This window comes from Oncorhynchus kisutch, linkage group LG14 (assembly GCF_002021735.2).
Source record: "Oncorhynchus kisutch isolate 150728-3 linkage group LG14, Okis_V2, whole genome shotgun sequence".
NCBI lineage: Eukaryota > Metazoa > Chordata > Actinopteri > Salmoniformes > Salmonidae > Oncorhynchus > Oncorhynchus kisutch.
The window spans coordinates 74,112,246-74,135,970 of NC_034187.2; the positions used below are offsets into that span (position 1 = coordinate 74,112,246).

General features: G+C 47.0%; 1 protein-coding gene across 1 annotated transcript in view; it reads right to left on the reverse strand.

Moving 5' to 3' along the window:
• Positions 1-546: 546 nt before the first annotated feature.
• The window catches only part of LOC109904387 (potassium voltage-gated channel subfamily H member 8-like), a 112,636-nt gene continuing 89,457 nt past the window's right edge, over positions 547-23,725 (reverse strand). Inside the window, exons 12-17 of the mRNA XM_031789265.1 lie at positions 22,812-22,850; positions 20,521-20,816; positions 19,829-20,117; positions 16,017-16,167; positions 7,869-7,948; positions 547-1,167 (exon numbers count right to left, since the gene is read on the reverse strand). Coding sequence (XP_031645125.1) covers positions 547-1,167; positions 7,869-7,948; positions 16,017-16,167; positions 19,829-20,117; positions 20,521-20,816; positions 22,812-22,850 — 1,476 coding nt within the window. The remainder of the gene's footprint in view (positions 1,168-7,868; positions 7,949-16,016; positions 16,168-19,828; positions 20,118-20,520; positions 20,817-22,811; positions 22,851-23,725) is intronic.

Sequence of the window (23,725 nt, forward strand, 5' to 3'; positions counted from 1 at the left end):
CTCCACCACTCACTCTCTCCTCCAATCCATCCAAATTGAAACCCTGCCAGGAAAGAGAGAAAGAGCAAGAAATCCCCCCCTCCTCCTTCCCCTCTCCCTCCCCCTTATACACTCAGGCATCTCTACTATTCCATCCATCCCTGATGCGACCCAGTCCCCTCCTCCTCCTCCTCTGTCATTGTGCAGTACTGCTCTTCTCCTCTCCTTCAGACCCCCAGGGTCTTCTCCAGAGAATAACACAACGTCACAGCTACATTCTTGCTTCTATACCCCTCCAGAACACTACTGGAACGTCTATACAATGTAGCTACCTATAGGCTACCTACTGCCCCTCTACTTTTGTCATGCAATTTGAAAATAAAAATGTGACTTGGAAACGGAGATAGAAAATTAAATGTTATCAGTATTATCAGAGATCTGTGTGTCCCTGTAAGAGTGTAGTCTGATGATATAGGGACCTGGTTGTTAGTCCCATCCACTCCTTTAGTCCAGTATCTCTTTAGTCCAGTATCTAAGTGAGAGTCCACTTTAGTCCAGTTCTGTCCGCTACAAATCCATGTGCTGGTAGCTCCCTCCAGGGCGGGGCAGGCTCCCGGAGCTCTGAGGGGCCCCTCCTCTCCTATCACGCGGTGGCTGTGGGGTCTCCAGACTCCGTGCCCGCAACCTGAAGGACCCAGCGCCCCCTCCCTCTCCACAGTGGGGCGTCCCGGGAGAGGTGAGGGGCGAGGGGAGCAGTAGCTCTGTTGAGGCGTCCGTGAGGGAGAAGGAGGGGGGGTAGGGGCGTGAAAGGGGGGAGGGGGCCGAGCCAGGGCACAGAGGGTAGACCAGGTGGAGGTTCTGTGGTCTGTGTGGAAAAGCGGTCAGGGCGGGATCCACGTGGAACATCCCAGGATGCCGCTGGACATGACCAACAAGTGGAGAGGTGCAAGGAGAGGGGGTGGTGAGGGGGGTGTCTTCCCAGAGAGGTCCAGTCTGAGAGGGGGGAGGATAGGACTGTGGGGGGGTGGCGTGGGATGTGGGCGCAGGGTGGGACAGGTACGTGGGGTGTCCAGGAACAAAGTGTGCAGGATAGAGGGGTTTGGGTCCGGAGATGAGGGACTCCATCAGGTGAGCCATACTCCTCATTACTTGGCCCAGCTCTGCCACCTCCTTCCCCAGAGAACTCACCTGGGAACAAACACAAAAACATATTTCAGTCAGCCATATTCATTTGGGCTCAGCAATATCAAATTATGCATTTTGGGTCAGCCATTTTAGCTCTACCGCTGAACACATTCCTTCTAATGGATTTAACACTGATGGAGAATCCCTCCAGCCAATCCTTAAACTAGACAAAAGATGTTCTATTATGTTGACAAGATAGTCAAGTGACAGCTCTAACAATGGAAAAACATGTTTCTCAAAGACAGAAGACAATATCAGGTGGGACAAGTCTAGCCAATGAGAGGGCAGATATGTGTGTGAACAACAGGCCATAGAGATAGATAGAGAAATCATCTTTGTATCTCTGCCATTATAGTGTCTGTGACAGCATGAGCAGCGTCATTGAGGCTATCTCCCATTTTAAGTAGTCAATTTTCTTCTTTTTCATTGGCTGATTGCTTCCAACTCATATGAATCACCACCCAGTTGACTACTTTAAAATGATGGAAGCACTCAATGGCAATGTCCATGCTAAAACGGATTGTATCCATGATGATGATTTCTCCTTCTCCCAAATCCAGTCAGCTGGTGTTCTGAAAGAGCTGCAAAATCTGGACACCTACAAATCAGCCGGGCTAGACAATCTGGACTTTTTCTTTCTAAAATGATCTGCCGAAATTGTTGCCACCCCTATTACTAGCCTGTTCAACCTCTCTTTCGTGTCGTCTGAGATTCCCAAAGATTGGAAAGCAGCTGCGGTCATCCCGCTCTTCAAAGGGGGGGCACTCTTGACCCATACTGCTACAGACCTATATCTATCCTACCCTGCCTTTCTAAGGTCTTCGAAAGCCAAGTCAACAAACAGACTACCGACCATTTCGAATCCCACCATACCTTCTCCACTATGCAATCTGGTTTCAGAGCTGGTCATGGGTGCACCTCATCCACGCTCAAGGTCCTAAACGATATCTGTGCAGCCGTATTCATTGACCTGGCCAAGGCTTTCGACTCTGTCAATGACAACATCCTCACCGGCAGACTCGACAGCCTTGGTTTCTCAAATGATTGCCTCGCCTGGTTCACCAACAACTTCTCTGATAGAGTTCAGTGTGTCAAATCGGAAGGTCTGTTGTCCGGGCTTCTGGCAGTCTCTATGGGGGTGCCACAGGGTTCAATTCTTGGACCGACTCTCTTCTCTGTATACATCAATGATGTCGCTCTTGCTGCTGGTGAGTCTCTGATCCACCTCTACGCAGACGGCCCTTCTTTGGACACTGTGTTAACAACCCTCCAAGCAAGCTTCAATGCCATACAACTCTCCTTCCGTGGCCTCCAATTGCTCTTAAATACAAGTAAAACTAAATGCATGCTTTTCAACCGATCGCTGCCTGCACCTGCCCGCCTGTCCAACATCACTACTCTGGACGCCTCTGACTTAGAATATGTGGACAACTACAAATACCTAGGTGTCTGGTTAGACTGTAAACTCTCCTTCCAGACTCACATCAAACATCTCCAATCCAAAGTTAAATCTCGAATTGGCTTCCTATTTCGCAACAAAGCACCCTTCTCTCATGCTGCCAAACATACCCTTGTAAAACTGACCATCCTACCAATCCTCGACTTCGGCGATGTCATTTACAAAATAGCCTCCAATACCCTACTCAATAAATTGGATGCAGTCTATCACAGTGCCATCCGTTTTGTCACCAAAGCCCCATATACTACCCACCACTGCGACCTGTACACTCTCGTTGGCTGGCCCTCGCTTAATACTCGTCGCCAAACCCACTGGCTCCAGGTCATCTACAAGACCCTGCTAGGTAAAGTCGCACCCTTATCTCAGCTGGTCACCATAGCAGCACCCACCTGTAGCACGCGCTCCAGCAGGTATATCTCTCTGGTCACCCCCAAAACCAATTCTTCCTTTGGCCACCTCTCCTTCCAGTTCTCTGTTGCCAATGACTGGAACGAACTACAAAAATCTCTGAAACTGGAAACACTTATCTCCCTCACTAGCTTTAAGCACCAGCTGTCAGAGCAGCTCCCAGATTACTGCACCTGAACATAGCCCATCTATAATAAAGCCCAAACAACTACCTCTTCCCCTACTGTATTTATTTGTTTATTTTGCTCCTTTGCACCCCGTTATTTCTCTCTACTTTGTACATTCTTCCACTGCAAGTCAACCATTCCAGTGTTTTACTTGCTATATTGTATTTACTTCGCCACCATGGCCTTTTTTTGCCTTTACCTCCCTTATTTTTCTTATTTTTCTACTGTATTATTGACTGTATGTTTGTTTTACTCCATGTGTAACTCTGTGTTGTTGTATGTGTCGAACTGCTTTGCTTTATCTTGGCCAGGTCGCAATTGTAAATGAGAACTTGTTTTCAACTTGCCTACCTGGTTAAATAAAGGTGAAATAAAATGAGTCCTCTATCTCTATGAAAACTCAGATTTGCCAAAATGCCAAGTGAGTCCACTTATATCGCTGCATTCGTAACATCTAATCCTTATGACACTTCTATTAGATCAAATAAGCTTCTTTTAGCAAATAAGCAATACATGTTCTTGACCAAATTCAACACTCACATTGACCACTATACAATAATTCTTCACCTCATGGGCTTATTTTTGTTCACAGATTTTGGGTGGAGTAAAACCACTTGCTTCGCCTCTTCCTCTCTGAACTAGCCCAACACTTTGAAAGCCATGACAGGGAGTGTTAAAATGCACCAATCAGGATGTAGTCTTAATCTGCCAATTCCGAGGCAGCCATTATGGGTCTACCACCCTTAGTGAAACTACCATTATTACATCAACCATTCCGGGTCATCAATATTAATTTGGTCATTTTCAGCCTGCCATTTTGGGTTGCTATTCTGGCCTAGCTTGATGATGCTGGTCTAATTGGTCATTAAAATGATGGCTTGGAGGTGATTAGTCCTATTCAGCCAGTAGTGGTCCTACAGAGAGATGGCACAGCAAGGGCACCCTGCCAGCATGCCAGCTGGCTCTGTCACTCAACGCATACATGGGTATTCATCACGCTAGGCAACCCATTAACACAACACAGATCAACACGCATGCAGGGATCGTGCTACGTAGAAATAAAACAGGAGACAAGTGAAGGTTTGGCACATACAATACGGAACTTGACACGTCAGGACCAGATAGTGAAAGTAAACACATCAACGCAGGTTCAGCCGAGGCAAACATCAATAACTGACTGATGACCATGACATACTGGCGCCAGACGGCACAAACTAACTTAGCCATATGGTATTTTCTGAGTGATTGATGACCTTTTCTATGGGTGGTATGTAGCCTAGTGGTAAGAGGGTTAGGCCAATAACTGAAAGCTTGAATCCCTAAGCTGGCAAGGTGCACAATCTGTTGACGTGCCCTTGAGCGAGGTACTGAACCGACATTTTTTCCAGCATCGCCTTTCACAATGGCTGAATCTGGCTGTGACCCCACTCTCCGAGGGGAGAGTTAGGATATGCAAAGACGCATTTCCAATTGAAATAGGACAAATATAAGCACCCACCAAAGTATTATAACTCGATAAAAACTCATTTTCAGGTGTAATTTAAGAGACAAATCTAGTACTCTCTCCTCATTCTAGTTCTCTCTCTCTGTTCTCACAAATTCTTTGTGTAAACGATGGGGTTGATAAAAATAGAAGCGGGACAGTCCAATCCGCTACGCCATCAACACAATTTCAGCCCTGTCACCTCAGAGAGAAAGAGGGGCGAGAGAGTGTGGGAGAGAGAAAGAGGGAGAAAGAGACAGAGACAGAGAGGTGAGGCAGAGTGGGGTCTTCATTAATCACATAAATTCTGTTCAATATGGGGGAAATATTACATTCCCCAGAATGTATTCGTTGAACCCTCAAGCGGACACTGATGCCTTTAAAAAGAAGTCAAACATGAAATGGTTGGTGGAAATACTGTATAATTGGCTGTTCTAAGCAATATGATTAAAAGAGTATATGAACATTGTTTCCAGAGAAAAGTGATATATTATTTGGTGTCTGGAAGTGTGACCTGTCAAGACTCAATGAAACTCTCATGTTCTATGACTGAGTGGAATGTCTTTGAAATGCACTTAATTAAATTCTACTGGCTGTCACTCAAACTCAGATTCTACATTCTGTGGGGTGTGGCCAAATCAATTAGCATTTCAACCAAAGAGTTGAATGGGACTCAATTCCCAAATTCTGAATTTAGGCCATCTCTGATTCAAATTCAAGTTTTATTGTCACATGCACAAATACAGTGAAATGCTTAACTTGAAAGCTTTATCCAACAGTGCAGTGATCAATATCAAAATAGGATTACTAATAAAATGTAAATAAATATACAGTATAATAAGGAAAACATTATATACAGGGCCAGTGCCAGTACCACATGTACAATGTGCAGGGATATTGCAGTAATTTGAGGTAGCGATGTACATGTAGGCGGGGGATTAGGAGAAAGTGACTAGTAGCATAATAAATAATATAATAATAGTAAACAGTTTGACAGCAGCATAAGTGGTGGGTGTATGTGTGTGAGGGTGTTAGTGTTAGCATTCATCAGACATTGTGTTTCCCATTGTTCTATGTGTCATTACAGGTTGTTCTGAAATTCCCAGGAGTCTGTCATTGTTCCAGATCTCCTGGGTAGGTGTTGATTATGGTCTCAGGAACCAGGGGTCACATTTTGGCCTCCGCTCTTCAAAATAAATGTGTCATCTACACACCTCAGGAGCTCAAGTCTTTAGGGGTCGCTCGAGGGTCAGAGCTGAAAGTTCACAGGTCATTGGGCAGGTATGTAATATTGCCACAGTTGGATTTGTAGCCAATTGAGGTCAGTAACACGGCAGTATAACACTGCAGATTCAGCAAGGAGCTTGTGAGGGTAGATTGAGGACCATTGCATCTGAATATTAGTTCATTATTCAACATTCATCAGATTGTTGACTCAATGTGACCAATTTATCTCCTCAGCTCTATCCTCATTAAAGGTTTTCTGGTGATTGTGATGGCCATCATTCTATATCATTGTATAATTTAGTATCACTGTTTATACGCTGAATGTTTTATCAGTCTGCTCTTACAATTTAAGCCGGAGTATAGTATCAAGGGACAATTAGGATTTAATAAAAAAAATTCTTACGATTGTTTAGACATGAAAATAATGCTCTGTAACATTCACTCTGCATCTACAAAAATCAACATCTGTACAAAATATATAATTATGGCACAGTTCTCAAATGTCCATACATATACATACATACATATTATATTGTAGTAAACATATTATCACCCAAATGTCCACACTAAAATGGTTTGATTTGATTCTTCCCTCGAATCAGGTTAATAGGCCAGAGAATCGAGTCTTGAGGCACAGTTCAATCTAGCGAACAATAAAAAAATTGCATTTACACATATTTAGTCGTGGCACATGAGCTAGATGAAATAACATGAACTAAATAAGGAATAAGGTAATAACTTAATAACTGGTAAAATCACTTTTGGCTGCTCTTAGGAAGTTTTAGTGTACCTCTATGTAATGTAACAAGTGATACAACATGTTTGGATCAACGTGCATGGTATTGATTTAATGTGAGACGAGGGTTATGGGTTAAGCCCCAGCCCCTCTTCCATGTCCCGTGGTGACCAGCGTGGACTGGCTCAAGTAAGGATTACAGTTACCACCGGGAACCACACTGAGAGACAACCTGTCAAACACTGTCCTCCCTGAGAGAGAGAGAGAGAGAGAGAGAGAGAGAGAGAGAGAGAGAGAGAGAGAAGTGTGAGAGAGAGAGAGAGAGAGAGAGAGAGAGAGAGAGAGCGAGAGAGAGAGAGAGAGGGAGAGAGCGTGAGAGAGAGAGAGAGAGAGAGAGAGAGAGAGGCGAGAGGGAGAGAGAGGCGAGAGAGAGGGAAAGAGGTATGGGGGAGAGACAGTAAAAGGAAGGAAGGGAAAGAGGTATGGGGGGTGGTGAGACAGAGAGATGGAGTGAGGGAAAGAGGTTCTGCCCACTCCTCATCCTCTTCGATCCTTCTCCCTTACCAATCTATAAATTCCCCAAATCTTTCCTCCTTTTTCCTCTCCTTCCCCTATCAGCCAAGGCCAGGTGATGGAGCGAGGCACCACAGGGGGAGACCCCCACTCTGCCAAGAGCCTAATGTCAATTTAGCCACCTGCCAATCAAAACCATGGGATACGCTAACATAGAGACTCTGTGTGAATGGAGGAAAGCTGCTTTTCTTTATTCTAGTGTTCTATTATGGAACATTACACAATTATGATTCCCTCAAAAGCACATTCTACAGCAGTATTTAAGTTCTACAGCCCGTGGAATAGCACATATCCCTTAGACGGTTAGTTGACTTCAGTCTTTCCTCAAATGTTACAATGTAAGCGGCCCTCTATAGAGGGTAAACCAGATTATGTCAGTTCCGGGTTCCACAAAAGGTTGAACACGTTCTAGAATGTTCCCTGTGACACCATTTGGCGAGTCCCAGTTCCGCTCCAATCTGTGTCCTCTGGAAGAGTTTGAAGAGATTCCTCTTCCTGTCTTTCTGTTCCTCGTTCTCTCGCTCCCTCATTCTCTCACTCCCTCCATCCATCTACCACCTGAGAAGGCCATATGCCTGTGGCTCACCTGACTAATGCTACCTCTTACACAAGCATGCACGCATACACGTACGCACAGACAGCATACTGTACCTCCTGGTCTAGGTGCCGTAGTTGTCCCCAGGTCTCCTCAGCTTTAGCTGCTGACTCTGCTGTGCTGATCTGGAGAATATCTGCAACACCATTTAGAAAGAGTCACAAAATAACCACAAGAAGTCCCAATATCTTCATATACTTGGTATATAGTAGGTAATAATAACAGGGTTATGTCATTTTAAAGTTTACATTCTAGGTAAGGTTGTGGTTATGGGGATGGTTGTGGAGGTGGTGGTTGTGGTGATGGTTGTGGTGATAGTTGTGGTTGTGGTTGTGGTGGTGATGGTTGTGATTGTGGTGGTGAGGGTTGTGATTGTGGTTGTGGTGATGGTTGTGATAATGGAGGTGATTGTGGTGATGGTTGTGGTGGTGGTGGTGGTGGTTGTGGTGATGGTTGTGGTGGTGGTGGTTGTGGTGATGGTTGAGGTGATAGTTGTGGTTGTGGTTGTGGTGGTGGTGATGGTTGTGATTGTGGTTGTGGTGATGGTTGTGATTGTGGTGGTGGTGATGGTTGTGATTGTGGTGGTGGTGATGGTTGTGGTGATGGTTGTGATTGTGGTTGTGGTGATGGTTGTGATAATGGAGGTGATTGTGGTGATGGTTGTGGCAGTGATGGTTGTGGCAGTGATGGTTGTGGTGGGATCCGCTAAATTACCAGCTAAAATATTGTAATTGGATTACAGATACTTTAGAAAAACTAGGTGATTACTTCTAGGATTACTCATAAATTCAGAAAGGATGTTTGCACAAAAGTTATTTGACACCTCTCTGTTTTCTCAATGACATTCAAATCAACATTGAAAAAAGGCACAAGTTGAAGTTTGAGTCTGACCACAAATCAGAGACCACTATGATGACACACCAAATACGTTTGATGGATCGCGGGAAAAGAGCAGGAATAGGCTTTTGTAGGCTACGGTCAAAGCTATGTCTTCCAATTGTGTGACTGCTGTCGGCATCCAAAGATGATCCAACTTGAATAAATGCTTGGAGATAAGGATGACTGTCACGAACCTTGCCGAAGACGGTGCCTCTTCCTGTTCGGGCGGTGCTCGGCGGTCGTCGTCGCCGGCCTATTAGCTGCCATCGATTTCCTTTCCGTTTGTTTTTGGTTATTGGGTAATTGGGTACACCTGTTTTGTATTAGGGTTTGTTTGTATGGTATTTAAGGGCACTAGGCCTGCTGGGTATTTGTGCGGGCTTGTTTGTGTTACTCTGTGTTTGATGGTGTGAGTTATTTGTACATTTATTCTCCGGACTATTTTGTCCTGTTGTTTGGACCGGCAACCTATTATACGCCCTGTGTGTTGGCGTGACTGTTTTGTTGCACTGGGGAATAAATTTGAAGGAAAGACTGAACCCTGCTCTCTGCGCCTGATTCCACCCACCACCACTCCTAATTGATCGTAACAGAAGCCCGCACCACCAAAATGGAATCAGCAGGAGCAGCGACCACCCCTCTCCCCACTATGGAGGAGCGCGTTCACCACCACACAGCGGTCCTCCATCGGATTGGTACCGCGATGGACCAGATGATGGAGAGGATGGAACGATGGGAGAGGAGTGGCCTACCGACGTCTACCCCAGCTCCCCCACTGCCGACATCACCTACTCCACCTACGTCATCCTCTGGGTCCGGCGCACTGCGTCTCTCCCCCCCGAGGGAGTACGATGGAGCGGCGGCTGGGTGCCAGGGATTTTTGCTCCAGCTAGAGCTCTACCTGGCTACCGTGCGTCCGGCTCCCTCGGGTGAGGAGAGTGTGAGCCTCCTCGTCTCCTGTTTAACGGGCAGGGCCCTGGACTGGGCTAACGCGGTCTGGAACAGTCCAGACTCGGCTCGGGACAACTACCTGGAGTTCACCCGCCGTTTCCGAGCTGTGTTCGATCATCCACCAGAGGGTAAAGCGGCGGGTGAGCGACTGTTCCACCTCAGACAGGAGACGAGGAGCGCACAGGACTTCGCGTTGCAGTTTAGGACCCTAGCTGCTGGTGCTGGGTGGAATGACAGGGCCCTGATGGACCATTACCGGTGTAGTCTCCGGGAGGACGTCCGCCGGGAGCTAGCTTGCAGGGACACAACTCTCTCCCTGGATGAACTAATAGACATGTCTATTCGATTGGACAACCTGCTAGCTGCCCGCGGGCGTTCAGAAGGGGTCCTGTTAATTCCACCTTCCAGCTCTCCCACTCCCACTCCGATGGAGTTGGGAGGAGCTGCATCTAGGGGGATCAGAGGGGGCTCCTCCTGCTCCTATTGTGGACGGAGAGGACACACTTCGGACCGGTGTTGGAGGAGTCCCTCTGGGAGTCGAGAGGGTCGGCGGAACACTCCTCGGCCACCCCAGGTGAGTAAGCACCAAACTTACCCAGAGCTCCCTGTTGGTCACATGTTTTTGTATAAAAAAAAATCCTGCGTTTTTCCCCTCTCTTCAGCATAAGGCGCTAGTCGATTCAGGCGCAGCTGGGAGTTTTATGGATCGTGGACTCGCCCGTAAATTGGGTATTCCGTTAGTACAGATAGACCCACCTGTCCCCGTGCACTCCTTAGATAGCCGACCGTTAGGGTCAGGGTTGGTCAGGGAGGCCACGATTCCGCTGGACATGGTAACGCAGGGGAATCATAGGGAGAGGATCAGTTTCTACCTTATTGATTCACCTGGGTTTCCGGTGGTGTTGGGGGTTCCCTGGCTGGCTATTCACAATCCCCTTATTTCCTGGAAACAGGGGGCTCTTAAGGGGTGGTCAGGCGAGTGTTCAGAGAGGTGTATAGGAGTTTCCATCTGTGCCACGACGGTGGAGAGTCCAGACCAGGTTTCCACCGTGCGCATTCCCCCAGAATATGCCGATTTGGCTATCGCTTTTAGTAAGAAGAGGGCGACCAAATTACCACCTCATCGACGGTGGGATTGCGTGATAAACCTCCAGGAGAACGCTGCACTTCCCCGGAGTCATGTGTACCCGCTGTCACAGGAGGAGACGGTGGCTATGGAAACATATGTCACGGAAGCTCTGAGACAGGGGTACATTCGGCCCTCCATGTCACCTGTCTCCTCAAGTTTCTTTTTTGTGAGGAAAAAGGAGGGAGGTCTGCGTCCGTGCATTGATTATCGAGGTCTCAATTCGATCACAGTGGGTTTTAGTTATCCGCTACCTCTCATCGCTACGGCGGTGGAATCATTCCACGGAGCGCGTTTCTTCACAAAACTGGACCTCAGGAGCGCGTATAATCTGGTGCGTATTCGGGGAGGAGACGAGTGGAAAACAGCGTTTAGTACCACATCAGGTTGATGAATGCTCCAGCCGTCTTCCAACCCTTTGTAGATGAGATTCTCAGGGACTTGCACGGGCAGGGTGTGGTAGTGTATATTGATGACATTTTGATTTATTCTGCCACACGCGCCGCGCATGTTTCCCTGGTGCGCAGGGTTCTTGGGCGACTGCTGGAGCATGACCTATACGTCAAGGCTGAGAAATGTGTGTTCTCCAAACCAGCCGTTTCCTTCCTGGGTTATCGCATTTCCAGCTCGGGGATGATGATGGAGTGTGACCGCGTTAACGCCGTGCGTAATTGGCCGACTCCGACCACGGTAAAGGAGGTGCAGCGATTTGTAGGGTTTGCCAATTACTACCGGAGGTTTATCCGGGGTTTTGGCCAAGTAGCGGCGCCCATTACCTCACTGCTAAAGGGGGGGCCGGTGCGTCTGCAGTGGTCAGCAGAGGCTGATGGAGCCTTCAACCAGTTGAAGGCACTGTTCACTGGGGCTCCCGTGTTGGCGCATCCGGACCCTTCGTTAGCATTCATAGTGGAGGTGGATGCGTCCGAGGCTGGGGTTGGAGCCGTGCTGTCTCAGCGCTCGGGTACGCCACCGAAGCTCCGTCCCTGCGCTTTCTTTTCTAAGAAGCTGGGTCCGGTGGAGCGGAACTATGATGTGGGGGACCGGGAGTTACTAGCTATGGTAAAAGCCCTGAAGGTGTGGAGACACTGGCTTTTCTCATCTGGACTGACCACCGTAATCTGGAGTATATTCGAGCAGCGAGGAGACTGAATCCGCGTCAGGCTAGGTGGGCCATGTTCTTTACACGTTTTAGATTTACGATCTCTTACAGACCAGGTTCCCTCAACACTAAGGCCGACGCGCTGTCCCGTCTCTATGACACCGAGGACCGGGCCATCGAACCCACTCCCATCCTTCCAGCCTCTCGGCTGGTGGCCCCAGTGGTTAGGGAGGTGGACGCGGACATCGACGAGCGTTGAGGGTTGAACCTGCGCCTACACAGTGTCCGACTGGTAGAAGTTACGTACCGCTTGGTGTCCGTGATAAGTTGATTCGGTGGGCCCACACACTACCGTCTGCGGGTCATCCGGGGATTGATAGGACGGTGCGGGGTCTTAGGGGGAAATACTGGTGGCCCACCTTAGCTAGGGATGTGAGGCTCTATGTCTCTTCCTGTTCGGTATGCGCCCAGAGTAAGGCTCCTAGGCACCTTCCTCGAGGGAAGTTACAGCCCCTCCCGGTTCCACAACGGCCATGGTCCCATCTCTCGGTAGATTTCCTTACTGATCTTCCCCCATCTCAGGTGAACACTACCGTTCTGGTCGTTGTGGATCGGTTCTCTAAGTCCTGCCGTCTCCTCCCATTGCCTGGTCTCCCTACGGCCCTACAGACTGCAGAGGCCCTATTTACCCACGTCTTCCGGCACTATGGGGTTCCAGAGGATATCGTCTCCGATCGGGGTCCCCAGTTCACGTCTCGGGTTTGGAAGGCGTTTATGGAGCGTCTGGGGATCTCGGTCAGCCTTACCTCTGGTTATCACCCCGAAAGTAATGGGCAGGTGGAGAGAGTAAACCAGGAAGTGGGCAGGTTTCTGAGATCGTATTGCCAGGACCGGCCAGGAGAATGGGCGAGGTACGTCCCGTGGGCAGAGTTGGCCCAGAACTCTCTTCGACATTCGTCCACGATAATGTCTCCATTCGAATGCGTACTGGGCTACCAGCCGGTCCTGGCTCCGTGGCATCAGAGTCAGACCGAGGCTCCTGCGGTGGAGGAGTTGTTGCACTGGGGAATAAATTTGAAGGAAAGACTGAACCCTGCTCTCTGCGCCTGATTCCACCCACCACCACTCCTAATTGATCGTAACAATGACAGCAGTGGTACATAACCTACGGGCGATACTGATATCACTTATTATTGATATCTAGGCTACGTAGCACATTGATGTGAATCACACTGCTGCTCTCTCATTTATTTGTGCCTTACGGATTGTGGTTATTGAGGATGGCTGTTCTCAAATGCATATGCTGTGTATTTTAACCCAATAATGGTTGAATTTAAGAAGTTTAAGCTGCCAGTAATTGTTTTTGCAACCAGGGATTGTCACGACTTCCACCGAAGGTAGTTCCTCTCCCTGATCGGGCGGCGCTCGGCGTCGCCGGCCTACTAGCCATCACCGATCCTTTTTTCCTTTTCTGTTTGTTTTGTCTTTCTTTCACACCTGGTTTCATTTGCCTTCATTTCTGTGTGTATATATTTACCCTGTTGCCTGCCTAGGTTTGTGCGGGATTGTTTTATTTTGTGATGTAGCTCGGTGAGGTTGTGCCCAATTTTTTGTTTCACGCATTTAATAAGAGTGTGTTATTTAGGAGCTTTGTTTGTTCCTCCTTGCGTGAGTAACGGGTGTCTCTGTTGTTGATGGCGTTTGACTTTTGGATTATGCCATACCTGTGTTTGGTGGACTTACCTATTAAAAGTACACATCTCAGACATCTCTGCTCTCCTGTGCCCGACTCCTTCACCTACCTCCCAACGCAACATTATTACAGGGATGTATTCATTACAGAAACCATTTACTGTTTAAGAACTAAGAAGAAGCAAACAGAGCAAAACGAGAGTTTCTATTGGAAAAATTCAAGTAGGTCCCTCACCGTTACGTCCCGTTTGCTTCCATTTAAGAAATGTTTTGCAACAGAATCGGAGTAATAAATTGTCTGTTGTCAGTTCGTTTTGTTACGTCCGGTCTTACCAGCGTTTTTCCCGTTTCTCCTGTTCTCAAATTTTGTTTTCTAGTCTTCCTGGGTGTTGACCTTTCTGCCTGTCCTGACCATGAGCCCTCCAGCAGCTCTGTCCCTGGTTGACTCTGCTTTGGATTACGAACCTCTACCTAACCTATGCCTGCTATTTGTTATAATAAATATTCTGAGAATCGTACTATCCGCCTCCTGTGTCTGCATCTGTGTCATATCCTGAGTCCTGATAGTACAAACTGGCCATGACTGACCCAGCAGACTCAGGCCAGCTCTGCAACACTGTCTCCTCACAAGGAGCCACCATTGGAAGACATGATGAGTTACTACATAACCTTATGAAAGGATTCCACACCTTGGCGGAACACCATGACCGTGCCATCAGTGCATTGTTGGAATAATTCCGCGGACTATCTATTAGGCAGCAAGCCACAACGGAAAACTCCCAGACTTTCCCCATCCGACCACGGCTTCCAGAGAACCCCTGCTTACATCCTCCGGAGCGCTACGCTGGGGATCCCGGGACCTGCCGGGCATTTCTCTCCCAGTGTCCCTCATTTTTGAGCTGCAGCCCTCTTCATTTCCATTGGACCGTTCAAAGATATCTTATCTTATAACGCTGAAATCCAGGAGGGCACTCGCCTGGGCTACGGCGGTGTGGGAGCAACAATTCACAGATTGCCTTAGGTTGGAGGATTTCGAGGTATAAGTAAGGAAGGTGCTTGACTCTCCATTGTCTAGAAAAGAGGCGGCTCGGAAGCTACTTCAACCGCGTCAAGACTCCCCTAGTGTGGCAGACTACACGGTAGTCTCCGAGAGTGCCTGGAACCCGGAATCTCTGTTCAACACCTTCCTACATGGATTATCAGAGGAAATTAAGGACGAGCTCGCAGCATGGGAGCTGCCCTTGGACCTTGACTGACTCATAGCGTTGACCATAAGGATCGATGGGTGACTACGGGAACACAGTAGGGAGAGGAGGTCTGACCCCGGGCACACGCATCCGTCCACGTTTCTCCTCATCCCCTGAAGAACCCCGGAAATCCCCGACACCTCCAGTCCTCCACCTCCAGAGAATCCACCCGAGTTCCCTCAGAAATCATTGAGGACTGTCGACTCGCCTCCTCCGGCGCCCATGCAACTGGGCAGGGCTAGATTGTCCCCTGAGGAACATTTACGCAGACTAAGCTCTAAAAGCTGTCTGCATTGTGGAACTTCAGGACATTACATAGCCACCTGTCCAATAAAACCCCCCAGCTCATCTGTAGGTACGAGTACATAGAGGGAGTCTCCCAGCTCCCATTACTCGTAATCCTCTCCATGCTATCCTGTTGTGGGGTGAAAGTATAAATCTCTTCGGGTGCTCATGGACTCTGGGGCCGACGAGAGCTTTATGGACCCTACCCTGGTGTCAGAGCTGGGTATCTCCACACAACTCCTCTCTGTTCCAATGGACGCCAGAGCATTGGATGGACACTCTATTGGCAGGGTCACTCGCAGTATTATTCCTATCAAACTGTGAGTGTCAGAGAATCACAGTGAGTCCATGCGGTTCCTGCTCATTGAATCTCCTCATGCACCCATGGTTTTGGGATTGTTGTGGCTCCAGAGGCACAAACCAATGATTGACTGGGCTACGGCTTCTATCCTGGGTTGGAGCCCGTTCTGCCATGTACATTGCCTCAAGGCGGCGCAGCCCATCCCCTAGACGTCCTCCTGTGGGCTTGGGTAAAGCCTCGGATCTCTCTACCGTTCCCGCAGAGCATCAGGACCTCCGGGAGGTTTTCACCAAGGCCGGCGCCACATCTCTTCCTCCACATCGACCTTATGACTTCACCATTGACCTCCTCCCTACCATTACATCACCTCCCGGGAGGCTTTATACCATGTCTGGTCCTGAGACCAAAACCATGGAAAGTTCATTCGTCCTTCTTCCTCCCCTGCGGGTGCAGGGTTCTTCTTTGTTCTTTCTTTAAAGCCTCTCCGGGGGCGACTCTATTCCTGAAGTTGGACCTTCGGAACACCTACCATCTGGTTCCGATACGGGAAGGAGACAAATGGAAGTCAGCCTTTAACACAACTAGCGGCCACTACGAGTATCTGGTTATGCCATTCGGACTGACCAACACTCCCGCAGTGTTCCAGGCTCTGGTCAATGATGTGCTCCATGACATGGTGAACCGGTTCATGTTTGTCTACCTTGACGACATCCTTGTCTTTTCCTGTTCGCTTCAGGAGCATGTTCTCCATGTCTGACAAGTCCTCCAGTGCCTCCTGGAGAACCAGTTGTTTGTCAAGGCGGAGAAGTGTGAATTTCATTGCTCCACTATTTCCTTTCTGGGATCCATCATTGCTGCTGAGAACATTCAGATGGATCCGAACAAGGTGAGAGTGGTGGTGGTGGCCCCAATCCACATCCAGTGCAGCTGCAACGTTTCCTGAGATTTGCTCATTTCTACCCCCACTTCATCCGGGGCTACAGCACCCTGTCTTCCCCCATCTCTGCACTCACCTCACCCAAAGTTCTGTTTAAGTGGTCCCCAGCTGCTGACCGGGCGTTTTCAGATCTCAAGCATAGGCTCACTACAGCCTCCATCTTAAGCCGGACCCATCCCGTCAGTTCGTGGTGGAGGTCGACACCTCAGACATTGGAGTGGGGGCCGTTCCAGCGTTCTGCCCAGGACCAAAATATATATCCCTGCACTTTCCTTTCCCATCGTCTTAAGAGGAATTATGACGTTGGTAACCGGGAACTTCTTGCGATCAAGATGGCGCCGGAGGAATGGAGACACTGGCTAGAAGGGGTGGAACATCTATTCCTAGTGTGTACCGACCACATCTGGAATATCTCCTCACCATCAAGCGCCTCAACTCAAAGCAGGCTCATTAGGCTCTGTTGTTCACTCGGTTCAATTTCACCGTCTCCTACCACCCTGGGTCCAAGAATGTGAAGCGTAACGTCCTCTCTAGCTTGCATAGCACTGCTACTACTCCGTCTAATAGATATGGGACTTTATCAAAATTGTATTCGTTTTCAAATTCTTTGTAGGTCTGTATAATCTGAGGGAAATATGTGACTCTAATATTGCCATACATTTGGCAGATTAGGAAGTGCAGCTCAGCGTCCACTTAATTTTGTGTGCAGTGTGCACATAGCCTGTCTTCTCTTGAGAGCCAGTTCTGCCTTCTGCAGCCATTCCCAACAGCAAGGTTATGATCACCGTGTCTGTATATAATCAAAGATTTCCTTCATTTTGGGTCAGTCACAGTGGTCAGGTATTATGCCACTGTGCATTCTAGTTTAGTCTGTTTTTTTGTCAATTCTTTCCAATGTGTCAAATAATGATCTTTTTGTATCCTAATGATTTGGTTGGGTCTAATCGTGTTGCCAGGTTTGGGAATTGCTTCCATTTAGGTGGTTGTAGAATTGAACGGCTCTTTCTGGATTTTGATAATTAGCACGTGTCAGCCTAATTCTGCTCTCTGTGCATTATTTGGTGTTTTACATTGTACACAGAGGATATTTTTTGCATGCAGTCTCAATTTGGTGTTTGTCCCATTTTGTGAATTCTTGGTTAGTGAGCAGACCCCAGACCTCACAACCATAAAGGGCAATGGGTTCTATAACTGATTCAAGGATTTGTTGCCAGATTCTAATTGGTATGTTGAATTTTATGTTATTTTTGATGGCATAGAAGGCCCTTCTTGCCTTGTCTCTCAGATCGTCCACAGCTATGTGGAAGTTACCTGTGGCACTGATGTTTAGGCAGAGGCATGTATCGTTTTTTTGTGTGCTCTACGGCAACGGTGTCTTGGTGGAATTTGTATTAGTCCTGGCAACTGGACCTTTTTTGGAAAACCATTATTTTTGTCTTACTGAGATTTTCTGTCAGAGGCCAGGTCTGACAGAATCTGTGCAGAAGATCTAGGTGCTGCTGTAGGCCCTCGTTGGATGGGGAGAGAAGCACCAGATCATTAGCAAACAGTAGACATTTGACTTCAGATTCTAGAAGGGTGAGACTGGGTGCTGCAGGCCATTCGAGTTTCCTCGCCAGTTCGTTGATTTATATGTTGAAGAGGGTGGGGCTTAAGCGGCATCCCTGTCAAAGTGGACTGACTGTGAACACTTTAAGAGACTCTGGGTTGAGGTCAGTGATAAAGTAGTCTACAGTACTACTGCCAAGAGATGAGCTATAGGTGTAGCTTCCAGAGGAGTCCCCTCGAAGCCTACCATTGACTATGTACATACCCAGCGTCCGACAGAGCTGCAGGAGTTGTGACCCATTTTTGTTGGTTATGTTGTCGTAGTTGTGTCTAGGGGGGCATATGGGGGAGGGAATGCTATCACCTCCAGATAGGTGTTTGTCCCCTGTGTGCTGATGGTGTCAGGTTCTTGTCCAGTTCTGGCATTTAGGTCACCACAGACCAGTACATGTCCCTGAGCCTGGAAATTGTTGATCTCCCCCTCTAGGATGGAGAAGCTGTCCTCGTTAAAGTATAGGGATTCTATTGGGAGGATACAGGTAGCACACAAGGACATTTTTCTCTGTCAAGATCATTTATTTATTTATTTCTAGACAGATGTAAAATGTTCCTGTTTTGACTAATTTAAAAGAGTAGGTTAGGTCTGCTCTATAGCAAATTAGCATACCCCCTGAGTCGCTTTCATGATTCACACCTGGTAGTTTGGTGGATGGGGGGAGGGGGTTTGTTGTGCTGGTCTGTTTCGTGGGCTTGTTCTGTCTGGATTGTGTGGACTAGCTCTCTCAGCTCCACCATGACTCTCTCCAGCTCTGTGAATTTATCCCTCTCAATGATGGAGGAACAGTGCAGTTGTGGGATCCGGGTTTGTTCAGTGCTGGGGGGGGGGGGTGACTATCCTCATCTGCAGGACAGTTTGAAGAGGTGTGATCAGACTCACTAAGGATGGGGGAGTCATCAGAGAGAGAGAGAGAGATATTAATCTGCCTTGCTCTCTCTTTGATCACTTAAAAGTCCTGCACCATTACTGTCCCAGACTTGTAGACGTTGACAGAGGTTATTTACATTTAGAGTTTCCACCCTGGGCCAATACCCTCTGTCTTGACATAGTGTGCTCTGTACCATGCCAGGAGATGGTCTGTGTGGAAAATGAAGTTGCTTATGTTCACCTCTTTATAGCAGTCAGAAAATAGTTTCCCTGGACTCTCCTTGAGGAGCTTTCTTTGTACTTATTCCTTGTAGTGTTTTTTTTATATCCATGGGGTACTGTATTGTAATGACCTCTAGACAGGGTGAAGCCATGGGGTTAGGCTCAATGGTTTTCACACCTCTCACTTCACATTTCAGTGTTAATTGAAGTTGCAGCCAGGTCAGTTTCTTTCCTTAGCAGCTTGGTAGCGTAGTAGCCTTATTTATTAAGCTTTAAAAAACTAAATTACCTGGAGATTGTCTTCTACTTTTTGGCTTCAGAAGTAGGTTCGGTCTGAACATTACTCACTCAGTTTAGTGTTGAACTTAGTATCCTGTATAAGTCTGTGCGAAAAAATTATAGTTTACATTTATCCAACTCATCTCTCTCTCGCTCTCTCTCTCTCTCTCTCTCTCTCTCTCTCTCTCTCTCTCTCTCTCTGTTCAAAACTTAAACTATTGTCTTTTTCTCTCTTTGAGTCAAGAACTCACTGCATTTTATGCATTGCAATGCTAGCTAGTTGTACTGTAGCTTATGCTTTCAGTACTATATTCATTGTCTGATCCTTTGATTGGGAGGACAACACAGCTGCAAAGTCAAAACTGGCTATATTGTAAAAATGATCTTTTTGGTCTTAATTTTAGGTTTGGGTTAGGCATTAGGGTTAACAGTGTGGTTAAGGTTAGGGTTCAAATCTGATTTGATGACTTTTTGCCAGCTATGCCTCTTAATGGAATTACTGATTTTGGGTAATCCAAAAGTTACGTTACCGATTACAATGTTGGACAGGTAACTGTGGTTGTGGTGATGGTTGTGGTGCTGGTTGTGGTTCTGGTGCTGGTTGTGGTCATAGTGATGGTTGTGGTGGTGGTTGTTGTTGTGGTTTTGATTGTGGTGGTGGGGGTTGTGGTTGTCATTGTGGTTATGGTTGTGGGGACCTGTAAATGTGGCAGGTGCATTCCCTGGACCGCTGACTGGACAGGCTCGACTAGGAGAGAAGGAGAACACTGGAGACGTCTCGGTACCTTCAGTATCCTCTGTACCGTCCACAACCCTGGGGAATGAGAGAGAGAGGGAGACAAAGAGAGAGGGAGAGGTAGAGCAGAGAGAAAGAGAGAGAGGTAGAGAAGAAGGAGAGAGAGAGAGAGAGAGAGAGAGAGAGAGAGAGAGAGAGAGAGAGAGAGAGAGAGAGAGAGAGAGAGAGAGAGAGAGAGAGAGAGAGAGAGAGAGAGAGAGAGAGAGAGAGAGAGAGAGAGAGAGAGAGAAGAGAAAGAGAGAGAGAGAGAGAGAGAGAGTGAAAGCAAGAGAGAGAAGCGGAGGGAGAGGGAGAGAGGAAAATAGGGAGAGAGACGGGGAAGGGGAGGGAGAGAGAGTGACAGATTAGACATGTGGACTGATAGACAACTGACAAAAATAATTGACAAGTCAGTAGATTGCGCGATAGTATTAGCTGTTACCTAGGGCTGAGGTTGGAGGGGTCTAGCATGGTGAGAGCTGTCTGGCGGATCTGGATCTTCTCCCTCAGTTTCCTAGTGCTCTGGTGTGTTACTTCTCTGCCGCTGTGCAACTCTCTCTCCATCCCGGCTCTACCCGATGGAGACTTCCCAGAAGACACCGCTCTAGTGTACAGGACGCTGTTGCGCACCAATTCCGGAGATACAGATGCCAACTCATCTTCCTCCTCCTCTTCCTCCTGGTTCTCAATGATGGATGGATAGGACTGGATCACTCGTCCGTTGCCTCTCCCCTCTGTCTGCAGAGAGCGAGGAGAGAAAGAAAGAGGATGTAGGACAGAGAGCATTTGTTGTAAATTTAAACATCATTCCCTTAGCCTTCATTTAATTTCACAGACAGACAGGCAATATCAAGTCGCACAATAAACTAAATTTTGTGGACACCTAGTTATACTGATGAATCTGGGTGCTATGGAATTGAGAGAGTAGAAGATTGCTGTAACTATTTATTTTATTTATCCTTTATTTAACTAGGCAAGTCAGTTAAGAACAAATTCTTATTTACAACGACGCTGGGCCAATTGTGCCCCACCCTATAACTAAAGGACAGTCTGGAACAGACAACACCATTGAGACCAGTACAGGATTCCATTGTACTGTGTGTCAGCCAAACGTCCACCTCAGAGTAGAATGTTCTATTTCCATAACAACTAAAGTTCTCAGGGTTCTGTGCTGTCAAGGCTGACTCAAGCACCTGCTCAGGTAACTAGTAACTGTAACAGATTACATTTAGAAAGTAACCTACCCAACCCTGGCTGTGATGAACGGCGTGAACCTGACCTCAATGATTCCGATAACCTTTGAACACCCAATGAGTCAGATCTAGACTGCTAATCACATGCAATATGAGATGTTGATGGAGTAAAAAAAACATGGAATTTATAAGTAGAAAATAGCATGAAATGTCTTTTGAATGATGACCTATGTTCTCATTCTTAGTCAAAAGAAAATCACAGTTGAGGTTATTGAATCCAACTACTGAATGAGATTCAAAACGCTCATTGAAACAGCTGATGTCTAAATTATTACTGGCCCTGTGTACGCACATACACTCGCACACACACACTGCCCCCCTACACCCTCCTTCACACACTGCAGGCCCCCTACCCCTCTCTGTTTAATAACCTGATCTAATACTGTTCCCACATTTCTAGTCCTAATTCCATCACTTCCTCTTGTGAATAATGAATGGTGCTCCGCTCTGCTGTGTAATTGAACGAGTCGCCAAAGTTTCCCCGGCAGTCCGTCAATCAAATCAGCTCTTAAATTCAAACTTCCCCCACCAATTAATATCCCTCCATCATCTCATCCCTCATTCCCCTTCTTCTTCTGCCTCCGAACCCTTCCTCCCATCTCTCCATCACCATAAAAACTAACTGCTGACTTTATAAAGTCTCCGTTCAATCCTATTTTCTTTGTTTTAGGATAAGTGCAGTGATATGTGTTCTTTTACAGGGTAGCACAATAGGTGCAGTGATATGTGTTGTTTTACAGGGTAGCACGATAAGTGCAGTGATATGTGTTGTTTTACAGGGTAGCACGATAGGTGCAGTGATACGTGTTGTTTTACAGGGTAGCACGATAGGTGCAGTGATATGTGTTCTTTTACAGGGTAGCACAATAGGTGCAGTGATATGTGTTGTTTTACAGGGTAGCACGATAAGTGCAGTGATATGTGTTGTTTTACAGGGTAGCACGATAGGTGCAGTGATATGTGTTGTTTTACAGGGTAGCACGATAGGTGCAGTGATATGTGTTGTTTTACAGGGAAGCACGATAGGTGCAGTGATATGTGTTGTTTTACAGGGTAGCACGATAGGTGCAGTGATATACGTTGTTTTACAGGGTAGAAAGATAGGTGCAGTGATATGTGTTGTTTTACAGGGTAGAAAGATAGGTGCAGTGATACGTGTTGTTTTACAGGGTAGCACGATAAGTGCAGTGATATGTGTTGTTTTACAGGGTAGCACGATAGGTGCAGTGATGTGTTGATTTACAGGGCCAGCCAAAGTAGCACAATAGGTGCAGTGAAATGTGTTGATTTACAGGGCCAGCCAAAGTAGCACAATAGGTGCAGTGAAATGTGTTGTCTTACGGGGTCAGCCATAGTAGTAGGGCACCCCAGGAACAAGCTAGGGGTTTTGTGCTTTCTTCAAGGGCACAGACGGGTTTTTCACCTCGTCGGCTCTAATCACTAGGCTACCTGCTGCCCCCAGTGTCTGCTGAGCCAGTACCTGTGTGTCCAATGGTTTGGTGGACAATCTGGATATGACCTGTAAAAAGATGGAAGAGAAAAGGGAGTGAATTCAACATGTCTATATTGTTAGCACAGCCCAACCCAGATGGTATCCTTCCTCTCAGAAACTGTCAGTGGTGGAAAAAATAACCAATTGTTATGCTTGAGTAAAAGTAAAGGATAGGGAAAGGGGGATACCTAGTCAGTTGTACAACTTAATGCATTCAACTGAAACCCAACCACTCTGAATCAGAGAGGTGCGGGGGGCTGTCATAATTGACATCCACGTCTTCGGAGCCCGGGGAACAGTTGCGCAGGGGAAGAACGACAGATTTTTACCTTGTCAGCTCGGGGATTCCATCCAGCAATCTAAAAGTGAAAGTCACCCAGTAAAATACTACTTGAGTAAAAGTCTAAAAGTATTTGGTTTTAAATATACTAGTATCAAAAGTACATGTAATTACTAAAATATACTTAAGTTTCAAACATAAAAAGTATGAGTAATTTAAAATTCCTTATATGAAACAAACCAGGCAGCGCAATTTTCCCTGAACGAATCCCTGAGCTGACAAGGTAAAAATTGGTCGTTCTGCCCCTGAACAAGGCAGTTAACCCACTGTTCCTAGGCCGTCATTGAAAATAAGAACTTGTTCTTAACTGACTTGCCTAGTTAAATAAAGGTAAGATAAAAAAATGTTTTACAAACAAAGCATTTGTGTTTAGTGAGTCTGCCAGATTAGACGCATTAGGGATGACCAGGGATGTTCTCTTGATAAGTGTGCGAATTTCACCATTTTCTGTCCTGCTATTTAAAATGTAAGAAGTACTTTTAAGTGTCAGGGAAAATGTATGGAGTAAAAAGTATATTATTTTCTTTTGGAATTTAGTGAAGTAAAAGTAAAAGTTGTAAAA